General features: G+C 35.7%; 2 protein-coding genes across 3 annotated transcripts; one reads left to right on the forward strand and one right to left on the reverse strand.

The window, feature by feature from the left end:
• Positions 1-3,712: 3,712 nt before the first annotated feature.
• On the reverse strand, positions 3,713-9,044 carry LOC128859907 (glycylpeptide N-tetradecanoyltransferase). The gene is made up of 3 exons (XM_054097047.1): positions 8,591-9,044; positions 7,752-8,404; positions 3,713-5,045 (listed from the first exon to the last, which is right to left on the reverse strand). The coding sequence occupies exons 1-3, from the start codon at positions 8,802-8,804 to the stop codon at positions 4,479-4,481; spliced, it is 1,434 nt and encodes a 477-aa protein (XP_053953022.1). The 5' UTR covers positions 8,805-9,044; the 3' UTR covers positions 3,713-4,478.
• Positions 9,045-10,702: 1,658 nt separating this feature from the next.
• LOC128859908 (UDP-glucuronic acid decarboxylase 1) lies at positions 10,703-17,613 on the forward strand. 2 transcript variants are annotated; one of them, XM_054097049.1, is made up of 4 exons: positions 10,703-10,915; positions 11,067-11,851; positions 12,778-12,902; positions 15,811-17,613. In XM_054097049.1, exons 2-4 carry the CDS (start codon positions 11,149-11,151, stop codon positions 16,354-16,356), a joined length of 1,374 nt encoding a protein of 457 aa, XP_053953024.1. In that variant the 5' UTR covers positions 10,703-10,915; positions 11,067-11,148; the 3' UTR covers positions 16,357-17,613. The 2 variants fall into 2 exon arrangements, with proteins under 2 accessions (XP_053953024.1, XP_053953023.1); XM_054097048.1 differs by having other exon boundaries at positions 10,703-10,911.
• The last annotated feature ends 4,976 nt before the right edge of the window (positions 17,614-22,589 follow it).

Consider the following 22,589-nt stretch of genomic DNA (forward strand, 5'->3'; position numbering starts at 1 on the left):
TAGTACTTAAATTTAAATCCACTTGAAATTTCCAGCAGGAGCTACATCAAATTTCGCATGCAGTTCAAGCAAGGTAACGACCATTTAGCAAGATAACGACAAATGAGCAAGATAACGCCGATTGAGCAAGATAACGACGATTGACCGACACATTTTTTCGTGCGTGCAGCCGGCTAAATCGAATTATAAGACGTTATCACGTCAAAAAGCAACAATGGCAAACCTCCAAGTGTTTTTTAGCCATGAAAACCTCATAAAAACCACATGCCGTTCGGAGGCAGCACTAAACAGTAGGCCTTCCTCCATTTGTGAAAAAACATCAAGATGGACACCACAAATAAGAGAATGAGACATAAAGAATTATTGTATACTCATATTTCATTTGAGAGGTATTTTGATGTTGAAGGGAAGACAATTATTCAAATTTCAAACTAGTTCAATATAAAGCAAAAAATCAATTAAAAAATGACGCCAATATCCTCCTTAATGTATGCTATAATTTTGATGCTGAATTAAAGAAACGTATTAAGCAGCGAGAATATGTAATTTATTTTATTTCAATATTTAGCGATTTATATGATTTTTCTTTTCGCAATAATGTCGCATTTGTTTCGCCCTGTTTTTTCTCAACATATTCATAGGGTAACGTTTTCTTTTCTCAAACTGTTGTACTCTGCCCAAGGTGGATTTAATAAGGTGACAGCATTCACCCAGCTGAATTTTTCGCCGTAGGTATGGCTTACGTCAAAATGATATGCCTTGTTTGTATGCATTGGTATGTTTACATTCGTATGTTTACATTTGCTTGCTGATTTTGACATGATGCTTGCACCAAACGCAACAACAAATACATGTAGGGTTTTACTTATATGTGTTTGCTGTCACCTGTAATAAATTCGCCTTGACTCTGCCCAAGCGAATATGTGGCATTTTCTACCTTCTAGAAAAAGCATTGTTCAGGTGATTTTTGTTTAGCAGTGTACACAAGTTTGTCAAAATAGTTGTACAAAAACTTTAATTGTTACAAAAAAAAATATTTGTTTGTGGAAGTATTAAATTTTACTTGTTTACTTTCATATCAAATACGCAACATTTTCACAGGGAGTATGGCAATATTTTCGTGAATAGAAAGTACTAAAGATTAATAAAAGGATGAAAGTTAAGTATTTATGAAGGCGAACATGAAAGACGTCATAGAAAGACTTACGCTTCAACAACGTTTACAAACCATACAACTGTATTACTAAAATCTACGCTCTGTGAAAGGTTCATAGCGTTCTCAGGCCAACTTATGGTGTACATAGAAAAGGTCCGTTTTTGGCTTTTTGCTACGTCAAAAAGCAAAATTGCTGTAATTGGGCTGAAGAGCAACCTGAAGCCATTCAGGAACAGCTATTACATCCATTAAAAACAACCGTTTGGTGCGGCCTATGGGCTGGAGGAACCAGTGGCTCGTATTTCTTCAAAGACGAGGCTGGCGCCAATGTAACAGTGAATTGCGAACGCTATTGCGTCATGATAAACGAGTTTTTGATGCGGGAATTGAAGCCCGTGACGTCCACAATATTTGGTTCCAACAAGACGGCGTTACTTGCCATACAGCCCGTGAAAGAATGGATTTACTGCGTCGTCGATTCGGTGAGCAATTTATCTCTCGACTCGGACCAGTGGATTGGCCACCAAGAACGTGTGATATCACACCTTTGAACTTTGTTTGTGGGGATATGTAAAGTCTAAATGCTTTGTGGATAAACCAGCTTCGATTAAGGCATTGCAAACCCACATTACTAAAGTTATTCACGAGATACCGACCGAAATGTTCCAGCGAGTCATTCAAAATTGATATTTACGGATGACCGCAGTTGCGGGATTATCTTAAAAAAAAATTAATTTCATGAATGGTTTTACACAAAAGTAATAAAGATCATTCGACAATTTGATGTTTTATTTCAATTTAAAACCCGATCTCTAAATTGATCACTAATTATAAAGACAAAAGTTAAGGTGAATATGTAGACAAATAAAATAATAAAAACAAAGATAGGGATACAAATCAAGTAAAAAGATAGGTATTGCATTATTTTATCTCCCATCTGCAAAAAAAGTACCCGAAATTGTTTTCTTTTATATTAGCCACATTTGTTCCATTTTGTTTTTGTTTCGTATTATTTGTTTATCCAACAGAACGTAAACAAACAAGCTCAACAACATCAAAAATCATATCAAGATAAACATATCAGATTTTCTATTGCTGTCTCCTGGTAGGGATGCATCTTGGTTTTATTTGCGTATCTAGCAGTTTGAGGTTTAGCTGGAATTTCTCATGTACTTTCCGGGGGCTCATACACAATGGTCTCGTTTTTTACTATACGCTTTCAACTCAAACGGGTTATATCAACCAAAAATGGGATCTTTTCTGTTATTTCTTTTCATGTAAAAATTCCCTAGTGTTGTTTTGCAGGTCGGATGAAAAAGAAGACGGCTTAAGATAGAGAACAGGATAGAAATAGAGAAAATATAGAGGAATGGAGATAAAGATATAACTGGTTCAATTTCAACAAATAAATGTTTTTGATGTTTTTCCACAAATGGAGAGACCTACAGTTTCATGACTACTCCGAACAACAGATATTTTTGTATGAGGGGGTTTTCCAAGGCAGAAAACACTCGAACGCTTGACATTGCTACTAAAACATACGTTTTCTATCAACGTATATTTCATACCCACAGTTGGTTTTGAACCAGGGCCCTACCGAATGGAAATTAAATAAAACTACTAAGGTCCTAAGAACGACAAATGGGGTATTTGTTATAAATATCGCTAAGGTCTCCGTTGCAAAATGATGGAATATAAATGGGCCCGATGGTAAATTTGATGCTACCACCAAAAGTTTCGAGATTGGTATGATTTATGTGGTATGAAATTTTATGAGTATCGCAGTGCCTTGTTTTAACTGAGGATTTGATGCTGCGTTAGCAAAGTAGCACGCATAGTTCCTTGGGAGTATAATTTTGTGTGTGCTCAATTAGTGCAATTGGTGCGGAGGGTTCTTATGGTAAAAGGTTGCAGATATTTCAAACAGGATAACCTAGTCATTGCCAGTTTCTGTAGGGTCTTGGGCTCGGAGTAAAAGTTTAAATTTTAAGCTTGTATCACCCGCCTTGGACCTGGCGAGAGAATTCGTAAACCCGTGTAATTATTCCTCTCCAATTCACTTTCGACTACTTTTTCCGACACTCGTTTTAAGCAGGGTGGATATATGACATTTTTTGCTTTTTAACTGGATTCATGTCAAATACTGGCAACGCGCCAAATCTATTTGGTGGCCTATCGGTAGGGCTCGACATGCCTCGTGATTATTATTTAAAGACTAAATCTAAAAACAACTATTAAAAGGAAAATATAAGGGAGAAAAAATGCGAGTTAATATTGAAAGTAACGGAATTCAACACAGTTTGAACGATAGCCGGCGACTGTCTTTTTAATAAAAATAGTAAAACATGCTATGTATGCATACAGATACTATATTTGTACACACAGGAATTCCAGCAGAAAATCGCATATGAATAAAAAATAACATGTCAGAAAAGACTAATAGCTCGGAAAAAACACAAATACAATATTTTTTCCATTAAATAAATCAAAGTAGTATAATCAATGTGGAAATATGTCGAAAAAAAAAACAAAACAAACAACAAACTTTTTGTGAAATTTCAAGTGTCAGGTTTTCAAAAGAATTTTATTTATGAACTTTACGGAATGCACTCCGTACAGTTTTGTAATGCTTTTAGACTTATTAACTATTTTCTTATTTATTCAACCAAATAATCTAGAGAACCAGTGGTGAATTTAATTGTATTGCTTTTATTCGTGGTTTGAATAGTGGCCCAGAGTTAAACGGAAACCAAGGATTGCACTCTTCGAAATTACGTCACCATGAGATTTTTACAAATTCATTCTATTTATTCTTTCTTAGCTAAATAGGTGTAGCAAAAATATTAAATTAGTGTCGCTACGGCAGAAAGAAATATGTAGGGTGGGGATGAAAAATATTTTTCTATTATATACGTATGTATATATAAGTCGGAAAAATTTGTACATATGTACATGCGTATGTATTGTTTTCTTTTTCATTTGTGTAACTTTGTTGTGCTATAATGATTACCTAAGCTGCTAAGGCATCTCAAAAGTTTCAACACAACTTTGATTACCACATATGCCGATTAAGGTTATCCATTATAGATCATCCCAGTGCCAATTGTGTTGTAGTAATATTCCTGGTTTTACAACAACTATTTTTCGTTATATTGTTTGTTCACTGAATAACGAAGCAAACTACTACGTTTTATTAGTTTTTGTTGTGGCGAAAATAATAGTACTAGAACCTTTATTGTTTCTATTCGTGTTATGTGCTGAATTTTGTATTTTGAATGTCGCTTAGAGCATTTGTATTGCAGTTTTCTTTAACACATGTCAACTACATCAAAATGAGCGCCACATCTTCCGGCTTCATAGCTGGACAACGCCAATTGTATAGATAATATTGTAGATTGCCATCACCCGTACCGAATTTCAAAGGAAACAAAAAATTCTTATTCTCCATTAAATCAAGTGCATTAAAAACATCCAAGTTAATATTCTTCGCTGAGATCAGAGCATCATTCATTAATTCTAACCATGGTGTCTTTGTGGACACATTATAGAAAGAATAGGCAGCACGTACAGTCTTATGTACAGGGTGATGCATAACCGAAGATGGCAAGCAGTAATAACTAGTCATGTCGGTAATGTTCCCATGTTCATCCTCTACAACGAAACAGTCGATGATACCTTCTTTCGGGGTAAACCAGTGACGGAATTCCTCTTTGGAAAAAACTGGGCTCAAGGAGAATTTTCTGAGATATTCTTCGAGTAGTTTCTGTGCCTTGTCCATATCCTTGGGTTGAATACGTCGGTATCCTTTGGTTTTCGGCTGATCGGGTAACTTGTATAGTTTTATGGTCCGTTGCATAGTCATATTACGTGCAAGTTGTGAAAATTTTACCTGCAAGAGAAATTAATACGATAAAATATGGTAAATACACTCGTTTTCTTTTCTAAACGAAATATTGTGCAATACTACAATTTCTGTGAATATATGGGTGTTTTTTTAAAAGCTTGAGAACTTAAAATGATAATAGAAAACGGAAATACTATTATCGGAATGAATTTTTGAAGCGAAACTTCTTAGACGTCGATGGACGAGCGAGAATGGAGAGTAATATTTCAAGGTCATGCAACGTTTTGGGCATTTTCGTTTCGCGAGAGAGAAAAAAGATGTAACATAGAGGAAAAGGAGAGAGAGAGCTATACCTTATATATATCTTAGATACATTTTAGGCTATTTTTCCTGAGTTTTTCCTTGTGGTGCCATATTTCTAGTGAGAAATAACACTGCCTACTTTTTGACGCTTGTTTGTTGGTGCAAACTTATAGGAAATAAATTTTGAGTGCCTACTTTTTGGCGCTTATTTCCGTTTCCTGGCTAGTGCTAGTGCGTACTATAAAGTGTTATCCATTCCGGCGTCGGATTTATTGGTATTGTGTTGCGGCAATTTGTGCCGTTGCTGAGGTCCTGGAATCGCTGCATTTGTGCGGGTGATAAACGCTCGGAGTAGTGCGCGTTGTTGCCACCGTTTGTTTCCGGCGTTTACCTACACCGGTCGACCCTTCTCCGTTTTTTGTAAATTTTGTCTATTTGTATTCCCTACAAATGTTGTGAATTTATTTAGATATATAATATATTCTATTTCTCTATCTCGGATGGATTGAAAATGCGCTAATTGTGGTAACAGCATAAACATTCAACATAAATGTTTGGGGAATACTGTTCCGGCAACGTAGAACCAACTGTTGTAGGAACGTTGGATTACAATGTCAACGTGGTTACTGAAAGTAAATTTGCGATAGCTAGGGCAGTCTTTAATAGGAGTATTTCTTTTTTTTTATTGATTGGCCTATGATTATTCATAGACATCAGGATACAGTGAGCGGGATAATGACATGACAATGCATCCTCATACTCATGCGCCCTTGTAATTTTTCCTATATAACGGTTGTATGCAACAGCATAAAGCAGCACCTATTTCGAATAGGTAGGACATATACCATATATACCAAAATGCTTTGAATGATGAGAAGAGTCGATTTAGCCGTGTCTGTCCGTCAGTCCATCTGTGCGCGCTCTAACTCGATAAAAAATGTATATATGTATTTCAATTAAACTTAGTACACATATTACTGTTTGGGAAATGGGCGAAATAGTTCAATAACCAACCCCACCTGCCATATAACGTAATTTTCAAGAAAGCAGAAAGAGTGATATTTCTGTTAGAAATAAACCTAAATTATTCACATTCGTTTATATTTAATTTTAATTGTTTAATTTTGGCAGTTTTCGTAGAGTAATCCCTAATTAAGACAAATTAGTCAAATTTAGGAACCAGCATTAACACCGATAACAATGTCAGCCTTGAAATCCAACGTAGAATCTCTCTTGCCAACAAGTGCTACTTTGGACTAAGTAGGCAACTGAGCAGTAAAGTCCTCTCTCGACGAACAAAACTAACACTCTACAAGACTCTCATCATGCCCGTCCTAACGTATGGCGCAGAAGCTTGGACGATGACAACATCCGATTTAGCGACGCTTGGAGTGTTCGAGAAAGATTCTGCGTAAGATTTTTGGACCTTTGCACGTTGGCAACGGCGAATATCGCAGACGATGGAACGATGAGCTGTATGAGCTTTACGACGACATAGACATAGCGCAGCGAATAAAGATCCAGCGGCTACGTTGGCTGGGTCATGTCGTCCGAATGGATACAAACGCTCCGGCTTTGAAAGTATTCGATGCGGTACCAGCTGGTGGTAGCAGAGGAAGAGGGCGGCCTCCCCTGCGTTGGAAAGATCAGGTGGAGAAGGACATGGCTTCACTTGGTGTGTCCAACTGGCGCCGGTTAGCACGAGAAAGAAACGACTGGCGCGCTTTGTTAAACTCGGCCAAAATCGCGTAAGCGGTTATAGCGCCAATTAAGAAGGAGAAGAAGTCAAATTTAATATCAAGATCGGTCCGGAAAAAATAATATGATTTACAATTTGAATATTGTATTGTATATTAGTTTTTCAGTTTTCGATGAACTCCGGAGGTTTAAATAAAAATCTAAAACTTTATATGGAGGAAGTTGTCCTGATTTTTAGTTTAATTTGGATTTTTAATTGAGTATGGTAATAGTTTCCTCAATATTATTTAACTTTTTAAGCTAGAAATAATATTTTCTAGTGTGGATCACATAACAAATGTAAAATTGATTCAGTTTGTCATATATTCGGTAATAAAATTATTTATCGCGGCTTTAGGGAAGATCTAAATTCATTTTTAATCACATTTTTGTAATTTTGTATGTACGGACACAAATGCTAACTAAGATTGTTGAAATTTTAAGCCTGGAATTATTGAATAATTTTTTTAATGAAATATGATTGCTGCCCTCACGTGTTATATTAAATGGCTTGTTTTCGGTATTACATTCCGACCATTCCTTTGTAAACTTTTTAATATGATGTGATAAGTGCGACGTTCCGCCCTTAATTTAAAGTAAAATTTGAGAACGCTTGAATCCGCAGGACAACAAATTAAGGTGCGAATTTATAATATATAGGTATATCGTAAAACGAAACCGTTATTTAATTAATTTATACAATTTCATTACCTCAACAAGCTTCTTGGGGTTCAATGAGCGATGCCAATAGCGACATGTAGATACTGGTTTAGGTAACACTACTCCCGCTGTATAAGCTGCTTGAAAAATCCCCGTTAAATTCACACGGCGAGTAATTTCGCGTATTAGTACAGGTGCCACTCTTTTGCTACGTAACTTTTTATGAACGCATAGAAAATTAATCTCAACCGTAGTGAGCACTTTATCATAGCAATTCAACTTGCTGGGAATGGCAGATATGAACCCAACCAAACGACCTGACTTCACAACACGCACACCCACATGCCAATCACGCCTCCATCCGGGTGGTTGCAAAGACCACTTGAGAAATTCTGGCTGATAATCAAAACGAAACATGGCGTCATCATCCTCCACATAGTTTTCATTTAGCAGAGTATATAATTCAGTTAAATCGGTGGTACTATTCAAATCGAGAGTATCCCACTTGAAACCTTCTGGCAAGGTGTATGGATCAGGGCGAATTTCTGAAATATCTTTATCGGGTTCGATACATTCATTTGTAGTGATATCTTCATTCAATTTGGGCACCGGCTGTGTAGACCAAAACGCAAATTGTTTTGATTGTCTTCCAGCAGCTGCAACCTCGGAGAGCACCTGCAACAACCCTTGCTTTCTGAGTAATCCTGAAAAAGAGTCCAATAATAATGTGTCCACCTTAATATTCCTGGTATATGTGTCATTAATAAATTATTTTATTACAACCGTGTAATACTGAGGTTATATGTCTTCCAGTACACATGGCACAAGTGAATATAACTGGTTTGTAGTCTGTAAGCCAGTATATTTAATATAAATTTAACTACCCTGACCTGCCGAAGTTGATTTCGAATCAGCACGTTTCTTCTCCAAATCATCCGATCCAGAATCTGTATTATTGGCGTTTGGTGCAGATTTAGTGCCGGCTACAGCGGCAGCAATTAATGCCTCTGTAGCGGCGGCTACAGCTTGGGTGCTTTCTATCGCATTCGCATTGCGTTCATTATTTTTTTGTACAGCCTCCGGATCTTTATCGTTATTAGGCATTGCAAGAACTTATGTTTTCTGCTTTAAAGACAAATTGATTCAGTCTTGTCAATATACTACTATTCTGTGCGTAATTTAATGACCAAGAAGAGAGAATCTTTCTCTGTCAAGAATGACTCACATCAAAATATACTTTGACAAATGGACAAACTGCACTCTGCTTCTTCTGTTATGTTGAAATTCATTTACAATATAATCACACGCATTCGTTCTACGCACGTCGGACTAATCAATGCAGTAATTTATAAGAAGTTTCACATTCTCTACCTCTGCACAAGATGAAGCAATAAGGGGTGGTGGCACTAGAGCAACAACTGTTACATGTGTTTTGTTTCAACAATTTTGTGTACTGACTGTCAAAATTTTCATGAGAATGGAAGCAAACAAACAAGATACTAGGAAAAAAGCAGGCAACTTGACAATTAAGACACAAAATTGAAAAATAAAATGCCCTAGACGTGGCGTATATCGCAAGAGACCAAATCGTGCAGAATACTCATCCGAAAAGTTGGCAATACGAACATTTGCTTACATTTCCACCAATACATTTCTGGCTAGAAGAGAGAAATACTTAAAATAATAAACGAATACAAAACCAGTAAAAACTTGCAAGTTTAACGGTCAGTTTGTTTATATTGAAAATTAAAATGAAATACAAAAAATTAAAAGCACAAGCAATCGATTGATTAAATGTACTTTTGCTATATATACTTATGCTATATTACAACTTTCTGATTTATTTAAATTGCAGCTACCATTTTTTGATCAGCTGTTTTTCTTGCTGGAAATCCCCGTTGGTAAAAAAACATGATACGCTCCCGGTTTACGAATTCTCTTTATAAACTTAAAACTATCAGGTACGCGAATTGACCTAATATCAAAATGGCGAAATGTTTACTTGTTAATGCATATTGTGAAAAGCCAAATGAAAAAATGGCAGCTATTTTCAAGTACACATATACAAAAACAGTGATGAATTGTCCTTAACAACAGTTGTCCTTCGTCTTTGATGCCAATATGATACATAAGCATAGTTTTGATTAATCTGCAGACGCATTTCAGCATTCGCTATGGCAAAAACTCCATCGCTAAAAATCTCTTAATCAATTTTAGCTGCTTTTTAGCGCTGAACAAAATTAAACGGATAATATTTGTCACAGGTTCCTTCAGATTTTAGCATATTTGCCTTCGCTGAAAATCTCTATTTAGAATCAAATAAATAAATTAATACACATACCATTGTTTTTTATTTGTCTTATTTAATATAAAACCAACTAATTTTGTGGTTGGTTGTGGGATTATCTAAATTTAAAAATTATAAAAATATTCCCAACATTTTGTCTGGTAGATAGCTTTGAGGAGTGATTATAAATACTGTGAACTAAGAAATTGAATTATTGTAATAAAATAAAAGACTTCATATGATAAAAATATATTCACAGAGCACTCATGTTGGCAACACACTAATTTTCGAAGCGCTCCTTAAAATGTGAAGTTACTAGAGCGCTTGGGGATTTGAATGCCAAAATTTAAATCAGAATGTAAAAAAACAAAGCAACAACAATAATCAGATCATATGGACAACCAAACCATCAGGTCTGGCGTAGCAGAATTTTCCTAAGACATTATTGGCTATAAAAATTAAGATTTAAATTTAAGATTAATTGCCTAACATTCTGATAACTTGTAGCGTTTTAAATTGTGGAGTTCGTTAGAGTTTTGGGGCTAGGTAGTGTTGGAATCCGGAAGCTGAATTGGTAAGAAGAACTATAACACTACTTTTTATGAGCGACAGCAATTATCAGCCAGTTTGCTACTGGGAGTTTTTAAGCTCGGTACGATACTGAAAAAGTTTGGACTGTGGCAACACTGATACCAAATAACTCCTGTTATCAATTGTTTACTGAAATATTAAAAACAGCTGTTCAAAGAAAAATAATACAGATATGTGCAAGTAACGTAAATCTATTAAAATATGTGCATATATATAAACATTTTGTACCAGGAGAAATATAATTATCGCGCATATAGTCGAAAAATGGTAGAGGTGTAATGATACATTTTTTTCAACGCACTAGTATTGCGCCGGCTATTAAATAGCAAATGTGTAAGTACGTATATATTAAAAATAAGGTGAAAAATGTTTATAACAGAAATGAATTTTAATTACTTTAACCAGTCGTCGTACAAACGCATTTTGCCTTATTAGTGAAATCTGAAGGTTGTCAAGTTTAACAAGTAATCCTAGTTTCTTATTTACAGGGCGTCTGCATCCAGCTTAATTCGAGACGGATATTAATCTTAAATTCTCTGTTATATAAAATTTCTCAATAAATTATTGAAAATGCCTCTTATGTCTCCCGCCAAAAAGAAAATTAAAATCATCGCACTCATTTCGATCTCTCTTATATTACTCGTCATTCTTTATCGGTCGTTAACAACTATTGTTTCTGGTGGGAGTCAACCAATTTCAAACTCCGTAAACTATGATTTGCCACTCGCGGGCTCAAGTTTTAGTGAAGATGTAGAAAAAGATACTTCTAGGGTGCCAACACATACACAAACGCAGCTCCTGCACCAGCTTGCACATGCAAAAGCTCAACTTGCAATTTTGGAAGATCGAATACGTACTTTGGAATCAAGTACACCTCGTAAATATCCACAGGTTAAATATTTAAATTACAAAAACCGGAAGCGTATTCTAATCTCAGGCGGAGCCGGCTTTGTGGGCTCACATCTTGTGGACACCTTAATGGTGCAGGGTCATGAAGTCATCGTAGTTGACAACTTTTTCACAGGTCGTAAACGCAATGTAGAGCATTGGTTGGGTCATGAAAATTTTGAATTAATTCATCACGATATTGTTAATCCACTGTTCATAGAAGTAGATGAAATTTACCACCTCGCATCACCTGCCTCACCTCCGCATTATATGTACAATCCGGTGAAGACAATTAAAACGAATACCATGGGTACTATCAATATGTTAGGACTAGCCAAGCGAGTTATGGCGAAAGTACTTATAGCTAGTACATCTGAAGTATACGGTGAGATTATATCTAACATTAAAAATATCATTGTGATTGATAAGTTCAAGCATTTAAGAAATAAGTACACAGGGGTCATATGAATGTATGTATATAACTATGTGATTAACAGAAAGAAAACTCTGATATTCCATGATTTAAAGAATTTAGGAAATAAGCGCGGAACCGTCCTCTTTTAAGTAAATGTCAGGATATCTAACACAACTTCAAATTAGTCTTGCTAAGCTTGCTTTTGAAAATAATTTAAATCGGACAAAACCTCATTTATGTGAGAAGCTCTGTTGTTGTAGCAGTTTACCTTGCGAAGTGCGGTGAAGTCATCGTAAATTTCTTCTAATGGTAGGCCCAGAAAGCATGCTGTTTCGGTGGGTGGGTCAGGAGGGAAAGGGGTGTTAGATGAGTAGGTTTGCAAGAAGGGTCACGAGAATTGGTGGTTAGTGTTGTGCTTTCACATGCCGGACATATGTTGAGTATGTTGGGGTCTGAATATGTAGGAATTTAACCTGCGAGAGTATAATTGTCTGACGATCAAACTATTAAAGGTCTGGGAGTGACCTTAGGGTTATTAACAGTCGGTATTGGTGTACCATCGACTGCAACCATCAGTGGAAGTTTACCCACTTTCGTCTAGGTCGTAAAAAGGGCCACCGTGGACTTAGTCATAACAATTTTAGGTCATTTACAATGTTGGCACGCATATAAAATTGCACTAAGGAAGTTATATAGTATAATTTGGAACTAAATAGTAGTATTTCTTTGATGATGAAAATGGACTTACACCACTTTCAAAAAAAGCGACTCAAATAGTAGCGGGAGCTACATAAATGAATCACATTTAAACTTTATTTGGTAACTAATTTTTGTAACCTTAATTTGAAAATGAAATCAAACTAAGCTTTAATCTTTCATATTTGCTTACTTAACAGGTGACCCAACTGTACACCCACAACCAGAAACATACTGGGGTCATGTAAATCCTATTGGACCACGAGCTTGTTATGATGAAGGCAAACGCGTCTCGGAGACACTCAGCTATGCTTATGCGAAACAGGTTATATATTACACAAAACCATTTGTTATTTTGTTTAGCATGTTGAACGATTTTTCTCATATCCTTAAACTATATGAATCCAATCCTTATGTAGTCTTCTCTGGTCGTTTATGTGAACTTAGTTTCTTATCATTCTCAGTGCTGCATCTCTTCAGTAGAAACAAAAAGTAATTTGACTTTATTGTGAGTGCACACGCATTTTTTTAAGGTCGACTACGTAAAATTTCATCAATATCATAAAACTGCAATTCTCATGTAAGTGTAAATTCTTATTTACCTTAGAGTACCAGGAAGGTAGGGAATAAAACCTGTAGAATGTTTTTTAGACGAAATTGGCAAAGTTTTCATCAAAATTTGTTATGTAATTAACAAATATATAATAACGAAGTACCTCCTATCATCAAACAAATAGTCGGGGCACTCACGTATCTGCATCTACATCACTGTTGACAGTTATGATTTCGAAGTTGTAAGAGACTTCGTTTATCTAGGAACCACCGTTATTACTGATAAAAATGTTAGCCTTGAAATCCAACGAAAATTTCTCTTGGCAACAAGTGCCACTTTGGACTTAGTACGCAATTGAGTAGTAAAGTCCGCTCTCGACGAACAAAGCGATAAAGTGTTAGTTTTGCCCGTCCTATCGTATGTCGCAGAAGCTTGAATGATGACAACATCAGATGAGGGATCTCTTGGACTGTTCCAGAGAAAGATTCTGCTGAAGATTTTTGGAGCTTTGCGCATTAGCGACGGCAAGTATCGTAGGCGATAGAACACTGAGCTGTATGAGCATTACGGCGACATAGACATAGCGCACCGAATAAAGATCCAGCAGCTTCGTTGGCTGGGTCATGTCGTCCTAATGGGTACAAACGCTCCCGCTCTGAAAGTATCCGATGAGGTACAAGCTGGTGGTAGCAGAGGAAGAGGAAGGCCTCGTCTGTGTTGAAAATATGAGATGGAGAAGGATTTGGCTACACTTGGTATTTCCAACTGGCGCCGGAAATAAATATATAATTGGCGCGTACACCCTTTTTGGGTGTTTGGCCGAGTTCCTCCTCCTATTTGTGGTGTGCGTCTTGATGTTGTTCCACAAATGGAGGGACCTACAGTTTCAAGCCAACTCCGAACGGCAGATATTTTTATGAGGAGCTTTTTCATGGCAGAAATACACTCGGAGGTTTGCCATTGCCTGCCAAGGGGCGACCGCTATTAGAAAAATCTTTTTCTTAATTTTGGTGTTTCACCGAGATTCGAACCGACGTTCTCTCTGTGAATTCCGAATGGTAGTCACGCACCAACCCCTTCGGCTACGGCGGCCGGGTAAATAAATACGATTTTTATAAATAGATGTGTTCATTAACACACATGTTTTTAATAGTTGCTCCTAGTTTTTGCAAGTAAGCGTTCGCTTTTTCTTTTTGGCCTTAAAGTTATCTATCTTTAAAAAATTGAGAGAGCAAAGTGACAGTTCGATGCAAGAGAGACGCTCATTTTAGCCAGGAAAAACTATCCATCACAAAAAGATAGCATCTGAAAGCATATGATTGAACTTTTTGTAAACAAAAAAATTAATTTTTTATGAAATTTGTCATTTTGTGCACTTTTTCCTTTGCGCCGGTGTGAAATTTGCAATTTATAGTCAGAAGCGATAAGATGGAAAATTTATTCCATTTATATTATATTTAGAGTATGTAAAGTATATTTCAGAAGTATGTTTTGGACAACACAAAATTTTATGAACAAACTCAGCTGGTATATCTTCTTCAACCGGTTTATACAAGTTACAGAAAGTTTTCCGTTCGTTAACTTTCTGGCTTTTTCTTCTCTTTGAGAGGAAATTTTCCTTTACGCTCTTGATTTGGATTGCTAGCTGTTGATTGGTAATTTTGTTATCGAACACAACTAATATATCAACCCCAGCGGCATCAGATAATCCAATTTTGTATAGCAATACTAACCTGAATATGAACCGAGTCGCAGCATAAATACGATTTTTTGGCGTATCCCGACACCGGCGTTACCTGATAAGTCTAAATAAATCTCTTAAATCTTAAATCAGATAATTGGTATAGGAACGTACAGACTTCAAGCAAACAAACTTTCACTTTTACTTACATATTTATTTATTCAGTCTGCAGAGAGATGTCGTACAGACTAATAAAGGGTTTTCCAATAACAGGTGTTATTTTGAATAGGATTTCGCTATCGATTAACGATTTTTTATGGTCGGAATTAGATGGTATTAATCTGGGCAACGTTTATTTTCAACAAGACAGCGCTACGTGCCACACAAGCAACGAAACCATTGATCTTTTACGGGAAAAGTTTTCGGACCGTGTTATCTCTCGAAGAGGTGATAACAATTGGCCACCGAAATCTTCTGATTTAACACCTTGTGACTTTTTTCTTTGGGGTCACGTGACAGAGAAGGTCTACGCCAACAGCCCAGGGTCGATTCAAGACCTCAAAGATGGAATTCGTGAAGCTATCGAGGACATAGGGCCGCCTCTTTGCAATTCGGTTATGGAAAATTTCATGAAAAGGATATTGTCTTGTAAGCCTGGTCGTGGTGGTCATTTGCCTGATGTTATTTTCTATTATTAACGGCATACCTTCCTCTTAAAATGAAATAAACATCCGATCATTTATATTAAAAAATAGCATTTTTCTTTGAATATCAAAATAACACCTCTTATTGGAAAACCCTTAAAATTAGTTAAATTTTACAAATAGATTAAGTTTAAATTTCTTAATATTAACATTAAAATATAAATATAATATTGCTGTAATTATTATACAATCGGAGCATGATGTAAGTATATATGTACATATATATAAGAGGATTAACCTTAGCGCCAGATCAAGAGTTCCAGAATTTAAGAACGTAACTTTCGCTTCTTTGCAGGAAAATGTGAAAGTACGCGTAGCACGGATATTTAATACATACGGTCCCCGGATGCATATGAACGACGGTCGTGTTGTTTCAAATTTTATACTCCAAGCACTGCGTAATGAAACTATTACTGTTTATGGCAATGGCAAGCAAACTCGATCCTTTCAGTACGTCTCTGACCTAGTGGATGGATTAATTTCCTTAATGGCTTCCAACTATAGTCAGCCTGTCAATTTGGGTAATCCAGTGGAGCATACAATCGAAGAGTTTGCGTGGATCATCAAAAAATTGGTGGGGGGTAAAAGTGAAGTAAAACAAACAGATGCGGTTGAAGATGATCCACAGAGGCGCAAACCAGATATAACGCGAGCAAAGAAGTTTCTCAATTGGGAACCGAAAGTTCCTTTACAGGTTGGACTATATCGCACGATCGATTATTTCCGACGTGAGTTAGAAAGATCTGACCGATTTCAAAAAGACTCTAGGAAATATTTTGATTTTCCTGACATAGAACGTAGCCAACAGAGCAGGCAGAATTTTGTACAAGAAAATAATTAGTGTAGTTCGACCAGAAAGGAGTAAAGTCAGATTCGAAAATTAAGTTATATATTAAAGCTGAAATTTCAAATATTAAAGAGAAAGGATTGATGAGCAGTAAATAAATAGTGTAAATAAATGAAGTCATAAATCTAATTAAGTAATTTGATATAGAGATAAAAAAATTAAAAAAATTTTAAGAATTACAGAAATTATAATAATATTATAAACTTATGGATTGTAGCAACAAAAACGGTGATTCCAACGATTCCGCTCTAACTTAGTTAAACAATAGTCTCAAACTCCCCAAGAATTAAAGATTAGTAAGATTAGTAGGAAACTATTTGGAACCATTGGGGGAAGGGTTAATTATATCTATACTAATTTCATCGCTGAAATAAAGCGAAAAAACGTTGAGAATTTCAAATTAGTTATTTAGCCTATTTCTCACCAATAATACTTTTTGTATTAAATATATACATCTAAAGCACCTGCTCGTAAAAAGAAAGAAGGAGATGTATCCAAATCTATCTCCAATAATAATTATCTATCCAATAATAACTAGATGGGAACTATAATGAAAGCTGCAAAATACCATATTTTTTTGCACACTTTTGTGAAAAAAATGAATTGGACGGGTTCGATGAAAATTATTCCGAAGCAATTAAAGAATCAAAGAAATAATTTAGAAATTTTCATTTATTTATTATAAATATAAATAATCATATTAAAAAATCAAACCAACTAGCAGCAGAGGCTACCGGCCTGAAATTTAAATTTAAAGAATAAATTTTCAGTGCATACATCTTGCCATAACTAAGTTTGAGAGCCGTGGCTTAACATTAATGGAAAGCCTAACTAGTCTACAATCTATTCGTGAAGCAATTACGAAGTTGGATAATCAAATCTAATAATAATACTCTAATAAAATGGAATTAATACTCGTATTGCTGCTAAATGCTAAAACCGACAGGTGATACTTTTTTTAACAAACTTTCTCCTATTAAACTTACTAATTTTTTAAATATTAAATTTTTGTGTGATTTGAGCGCATATTTTCAGTATAAGGGATTTTTTGAAAAAAACGTACGTCTTTTTGTTTGGAAATCTAAAAACACGCTATAGAGAAGACACAATAGAAGACTAAAGCCATTTGGGAGTATTTTATTTATTTTGTTATTGCCTTAATTGAATTAATATTGTTTTTTATGTATACATATGTATTTTTGATTTTTGATTTGATTTTTTACTTTAATAATAAACACAGCTTAACAATGAGTCTTTTTTAAATTACTTTTAAGTTTTAGTAGAATTTTTGCTAATTTGAGCTTTTTTAGTGCTTAATTTTGGTCGTCCTAATTATAACACCGGACATGGGGTCGAATTTTTGACAAACTTTAGAATTTTGGTGAGTTTTAACATCTTTACATTTTGTTATAAATATTAAAACATTAAATTCCAGAAAAAACAGAAGTTTCCCCCAAAATTGTTTTTACCTTTAGCCAGGTACTCGTATATCCGCACCCAAACACAATATTATTATTGTTTGATTAAGCGCCGAGGTGCATAGTGGCAAAGTTAATGATTTCCACTTTCTTCTATCTTTGGCTGTTTGTTTGGCTTTCGTCCAGGTGAGATTGTTGCTGGATCGTCCCCAGCGCCTGTAACCTTGAGGGTTCCACTCTAAGGCCATCGCTGGTATTTCTTGCGCTGGTTTTCTGAGACACCCAATTTAATTAATAGTTCATGATACTTAATCCTTGTGGCAATTAACTTTTGAGCACTACTTTTTAATAAATCTATTACGTCATATACAAGTCTTGCTCCTCACCAAATATCGCTTATAGTAAACTGTTTTCTCGTTTTGTTTTACACGAGATTATAAGCTCTTTACTATGAATATTTTCTCTGCCACAAATTAGGAGCTTCATATAGAATTTTAACAAAAATGACGGTAGCTATTCAATACCTTTAGTCGGACTTTTTATTCAAAATGGTTAACTCCCGTAAATCGTGTGACGGCCTTTTTGGCTAGTGCTTTAATAAAAGATTGCGCTTGTTACTTAAATTATGGTATTGATGGAAGTTTTTTTAATGTAAAGTATTCAATAAATAAACACAGTAATGAAGCAAGTAGGTTAGGTTAGGTGTTTTGGCAGTTGGTTTAGAATAGCCAACTCACTTAGACCCTGTAGGTCCGTTGTGGTACCTCTATGTAACACGGGAACCTCAGTGTTTATTCATAATTGGAACCATTTAGACCCATTTTATCCCAACACCAGATAGTTCCGTAAGAGAGTCGAAGGAATGTTTTCCTAACAACCTCGCTCTACTCCTAGCTAAGGCTGGGCAATTAAAGAGGAAGGGTTCTACAGTTTCTTCCTCCATCTCGTCTCTAAAACTTCTGAAGTATTCATGAGAAAAAATTCTAGCCTAGAAAAGTGACTATCTAACGGTCAATGACCCGTAACACAAGCCACGACTTTCGAGATATTCTCGCTTGAAAGGTTGAGCAATTCTCCTAACATTTTCTTATCTATTTGCGATCAAGTAGAAGCAAATATGTAAGGTTTAATTCGGTCCGAACCGAACTTTATATACCAGCACACATTTTATTACAATTTAATTTGGACTGGCTGTTAAATTTAAGGATCAAACTCCTATGCAATGAGAGTTACAGATTGTAACATCAGACGGACGGAAATTTAGTCTCAACATATAAAAAAGTGAGTGTTTATCGGATCTCAATAGTATCCACGTCAGCTCTAAATGAGGAAAGCAGCAATACATGTAAAGTCATTATACATATATACGCTTTTACCTGAAAGTGGGCGCAGTTTTCAAATATAACTTTTGTCAGATAGATAGAGATATAAGGTTGTTTTATTTTTTGAAAATTAACAATACAGTAGGTTCTGTTTTTATGCGGCTTTTTTTTATGCGGTTTTGAAATAGTGCGGTTTTTTTTAAATTACAAAATGCATGTCGACCTATCGGGAATTGTACATATAAACAAGATTCTAAGCCAGCTAAGCAAAAACTCATCACAGATTACATCAGAAATGCTAACCCTACAAGTATGGAACCGCCTGCATCACCATCCATATCAGGCGTGTACATTTCCTCAAGTGACGGAAGTGATTTTACGCCAAATCCTAAACGAATGCGCAACATGCGGGTATTGTCTGATTCTATTTCTGACGATGTAAATTTATTTTGCGATTCTGACGTTTCTTAAATAAAGATATAATTTTCAAAAATACAATATTTTGTTTATGCGATTTTATTTAATTATTTCAGATTCATGCGGTCTATGGAACGTATCTATAGTTATAATATGGGACTAGTGCCCTTTTTTATGCGATTTTATTACATTATTTCAGATTTATGCAGTTTTAGCACTTTGAAACGTATCTATAATTTTACTATAGAACTAGTAGCTTTTTTTATGCTGTTTCTTGCGGAACGTATCTACCGCATAAAAACAGAACCTACTGTATATGAGAGGAGGCCGTGGTTTTTAACGATTTCGTGCATTCTGGTCAAAGAGAGTACATATTACTCATTCATTTTTGCTCGAGTTACCGCGCACAGAGACGGACGGACACACAGATATGGCTATATCCGCGCCATTAATTATTCTGAACACTTTGATATATGTATGTACATGTGTCTGGTCTAGGAATTAAAAATAATAATTACAAACCGAATTTTTTCTTGAATATTGGTTCAAATGTTTTATTCTGTTGCTTTTGTACACACCACACAGCTTAGCTGTCGTTGTTCAAAAGTATGGCATGTTTTTTATTTGTTGGCAGAAGGTATTTATTTTTATTCTCCTTCATGACCAGCCTCATTTGCTTTCCTTCTCTATCTAACTTAGAAAAGGCGGGACTAACCGCACGGTTGTTGAGTAGACTCATGCATTGAGTAAGTAATAATGACTTACTATGTCAATATCGTCGGTATATGCCAGCAATTGTTCGCTATGCACAACTTAGCTGGTATTGTCATTGCCCAAAATTATTATTATTATAATTCCTATGGTTTCAGAAACAAAGGGCCTCAACCTACCATATGCAATTTTACGCAGTCGTTTTAGCTTTGTGGGCATCGGGCTGTTGAAAGCAGAAGTGTTAGGAATGTAAGATACGTATGCATGCATACCACCTTGATCAAAAAGTTGCCGGAATATATTCGGAAAATTAAAAATACAAGTTTATTCCTCAAAAGTGATATAATCGCCTTGAAAGTACTCTCCACCAACTGCAACGCACTTATGCCAGCGTTTGATCCAGCTCTCGGAACATTCCGGAAACTCTGGAAGACGGTCATCAGAGCCATCTCCGAGTTTTCCATACTTCCTTTCGACTGTTAAAAAGCGTTCCCGTAGTGGTTTTTTTTCTCGATCAAACAGAAAAAAAGTCGCATGAGCCATATCAGGTGAATTCGAAGACTGTTGGATGGTATTTGTTTCGTTGGTGGTCAAAAATTCACGGATAGTGTGCGACGGTGGGTTATCATGGTAGAAAATCCATGAGTGATTTTCTCATAAATCTTTTTTCCTTTTGTGATTTTTTGGCCATACTCCCCACTCACTCTCCTGATGTCTGGCGAGTCGTACTCATAAACCCACGTATCTTCTCCAGTAATGATGCGTTTGAATAATAAAGGTCGGATTCAGCCTTCGAAATTATTTCTTTGTAGTTTTTCACATTACCCCAACTGTGGTTGTGTACACATGTCAGTTGAGCAACAAAATGGCAGCTCTTTAAAAAGTAGACGACACAATAAAAAATATAATGCTATTTTTAAATGTATTTCGAATCATCTCAGTAATAAAAAGATCAAATGTCATCACCGAGCTCCACTGGATTTTAATAATTTATAAAGTGTTAAAAACAGAATTGAAAATACTTTATTCGTATATAATCTTACATATGAAAATATTAAAAAATTCTAAAATTTCCTTATGTTCCGGCATTTATTAAAAATAAATAAATATGAAGTTACGCGTACATATAAAAAAAATTGGGTTTTCGAAGCAGAGTCCAATTCAAAATTCGAAGAATGCAGTTTTTTTCTACTTAAGTAAGCCCGAGAAGAATTATATTAAAAAAAAAAAAATGTTTCACACAGTGTAATATTATAGTGACAAATATAGTGAATAGAATTATTTCTGGAACATACTACTGATAGTTTTTTTGTTTATCAGGTTATCTTTTAGTTTATATAGTATATCTTTTTTTGTTAATTTGAAATAAAATAATTGTGATAAGTAGTTTTTTCATTTAAAAGGAGAGAGAATCGCACTCATATAGGAAATTTCGCGGTCCACTCTATTGAGCTTTTGGCTTCCATGCAATCGTCTTCGTAGTGTTGAGTTTGAAGGTATGATTTTTCCCTCATTAACAAGTGAGGCCACACTTCTTTTTCATAAGGTCGAAATTAGTCTGCATCCATTTAACAATATTTTCATTTGAACAGGAATCATCCGTTTCTGTGCACTGAGCGTTCAAATACCGGTTTCTTATTACCGTTGACCTCAATTATTACGTCAATAACTCTCTTCTAGATGAGAATCATTTGTTCTTTAGTAAATGGTGATTTGCCTAGATCGATAGGGAAAACTCCCAGTCCTACCATGTCAGCTACTTGGCTGAACGTCGGCTTGGTTGCATGGGGGAGACACTCTAGACTTTTTACCCACCCTTTTAGCCTCAGAAGCGCCTTTCGCGGTTTGCAGAGCCTTTTCTCTAGTCTGGCCGCTTAACAGAGAATTTTTTTTTCGGCCGAAGCCTGATTTCATGTCCAGAATTTTGAGGTCTGAACCTATGCCAGTATATCCCGACTTTTCGAAGATGACACCAATTTTGTCACCACATAAGTTGTCAAAGCTCGTGGACTCGAGACATGAATCTTGTTTCGAAGGTTTTGGCCTAGAAGCCAAGAGTGATATATTATATCATCACCAGCATATGCTGATTGTTGTTAAACAACTACTCCTGCAGGCGTTGTTAACAAGTGGCTGGGTGCATGTCCAACAACGCTGTACGTAGCCGAAACGGTCATATTGTCCTTCGTCCTTTTTTTTTGTCCAACTATTTAATGTTTTGTATTCCATATAAGATCCCACGAGTAGTAGGTAAAGGAAATCACCCCCAGCAGAGATCTTGTACTGCGAGAAGGCTTTTTTGAAGCCGGAGGTCACCAGGTATCCGGAGTTCGCATATTCATGGCTAAGCACCCTCTTA

Source organism: Anastrepha ludens, chromosome 4, assembly GCF_028408465.1.
Source record: "Anastrepha ludens isolate Willacy chromosome 4, idAnaLude1.1, whole genome shotgun sequence".
Taxonomy (NCBI): Eukaryota; Metazoa; Arthropoda; class Insecta; order Diptera; family Tephritidae; genus Anastrepha; species Anastrepha ludens.

Coding starts and splice junctions, on each gene's coding strand:
- LOC128859907 (XM_054097047.1), bottom strand. CDS start 8,804: ATGCCTAATAACGATAAAGATCCGGAGGCTGTACAAAAAAATAATGAA. Junction 8,405..8,590: donor TTCGAAATCAACTTCGGCAG/GTCAGGGTAGTT, acceptor ACTCTTTTTCAG/GATTACTCAGAAAGCAAGGG. Junction 5,046..7,751: donor ACCCCAAGAAGCTTGTTGAG/GTAATGAAATTG, acceptor TTTCTCTTGCAG/GTAAAATTTTCACAACTTGC.
- LOC128859908 (XM_054097049.1), top strand. CDS start 11,149: ATGCCTCTTATGTCTCCCGCCAAAAAGAAAATTAAAATCATCGCACTC. Junction 11,852..12,777: donor TAGTACATCTGAAGTATACG/GTGAGATTATAT, acceptor CTTACTTAACAG/GTGACCCAACTGTACACCCA. Junction 12,903..15,810: donor GCTATGCTTATGCGAAACAG/GTTATATATTAC, acceptor GCTTCTTTGCAG/GAAAATGTGAAAGTACGCGT.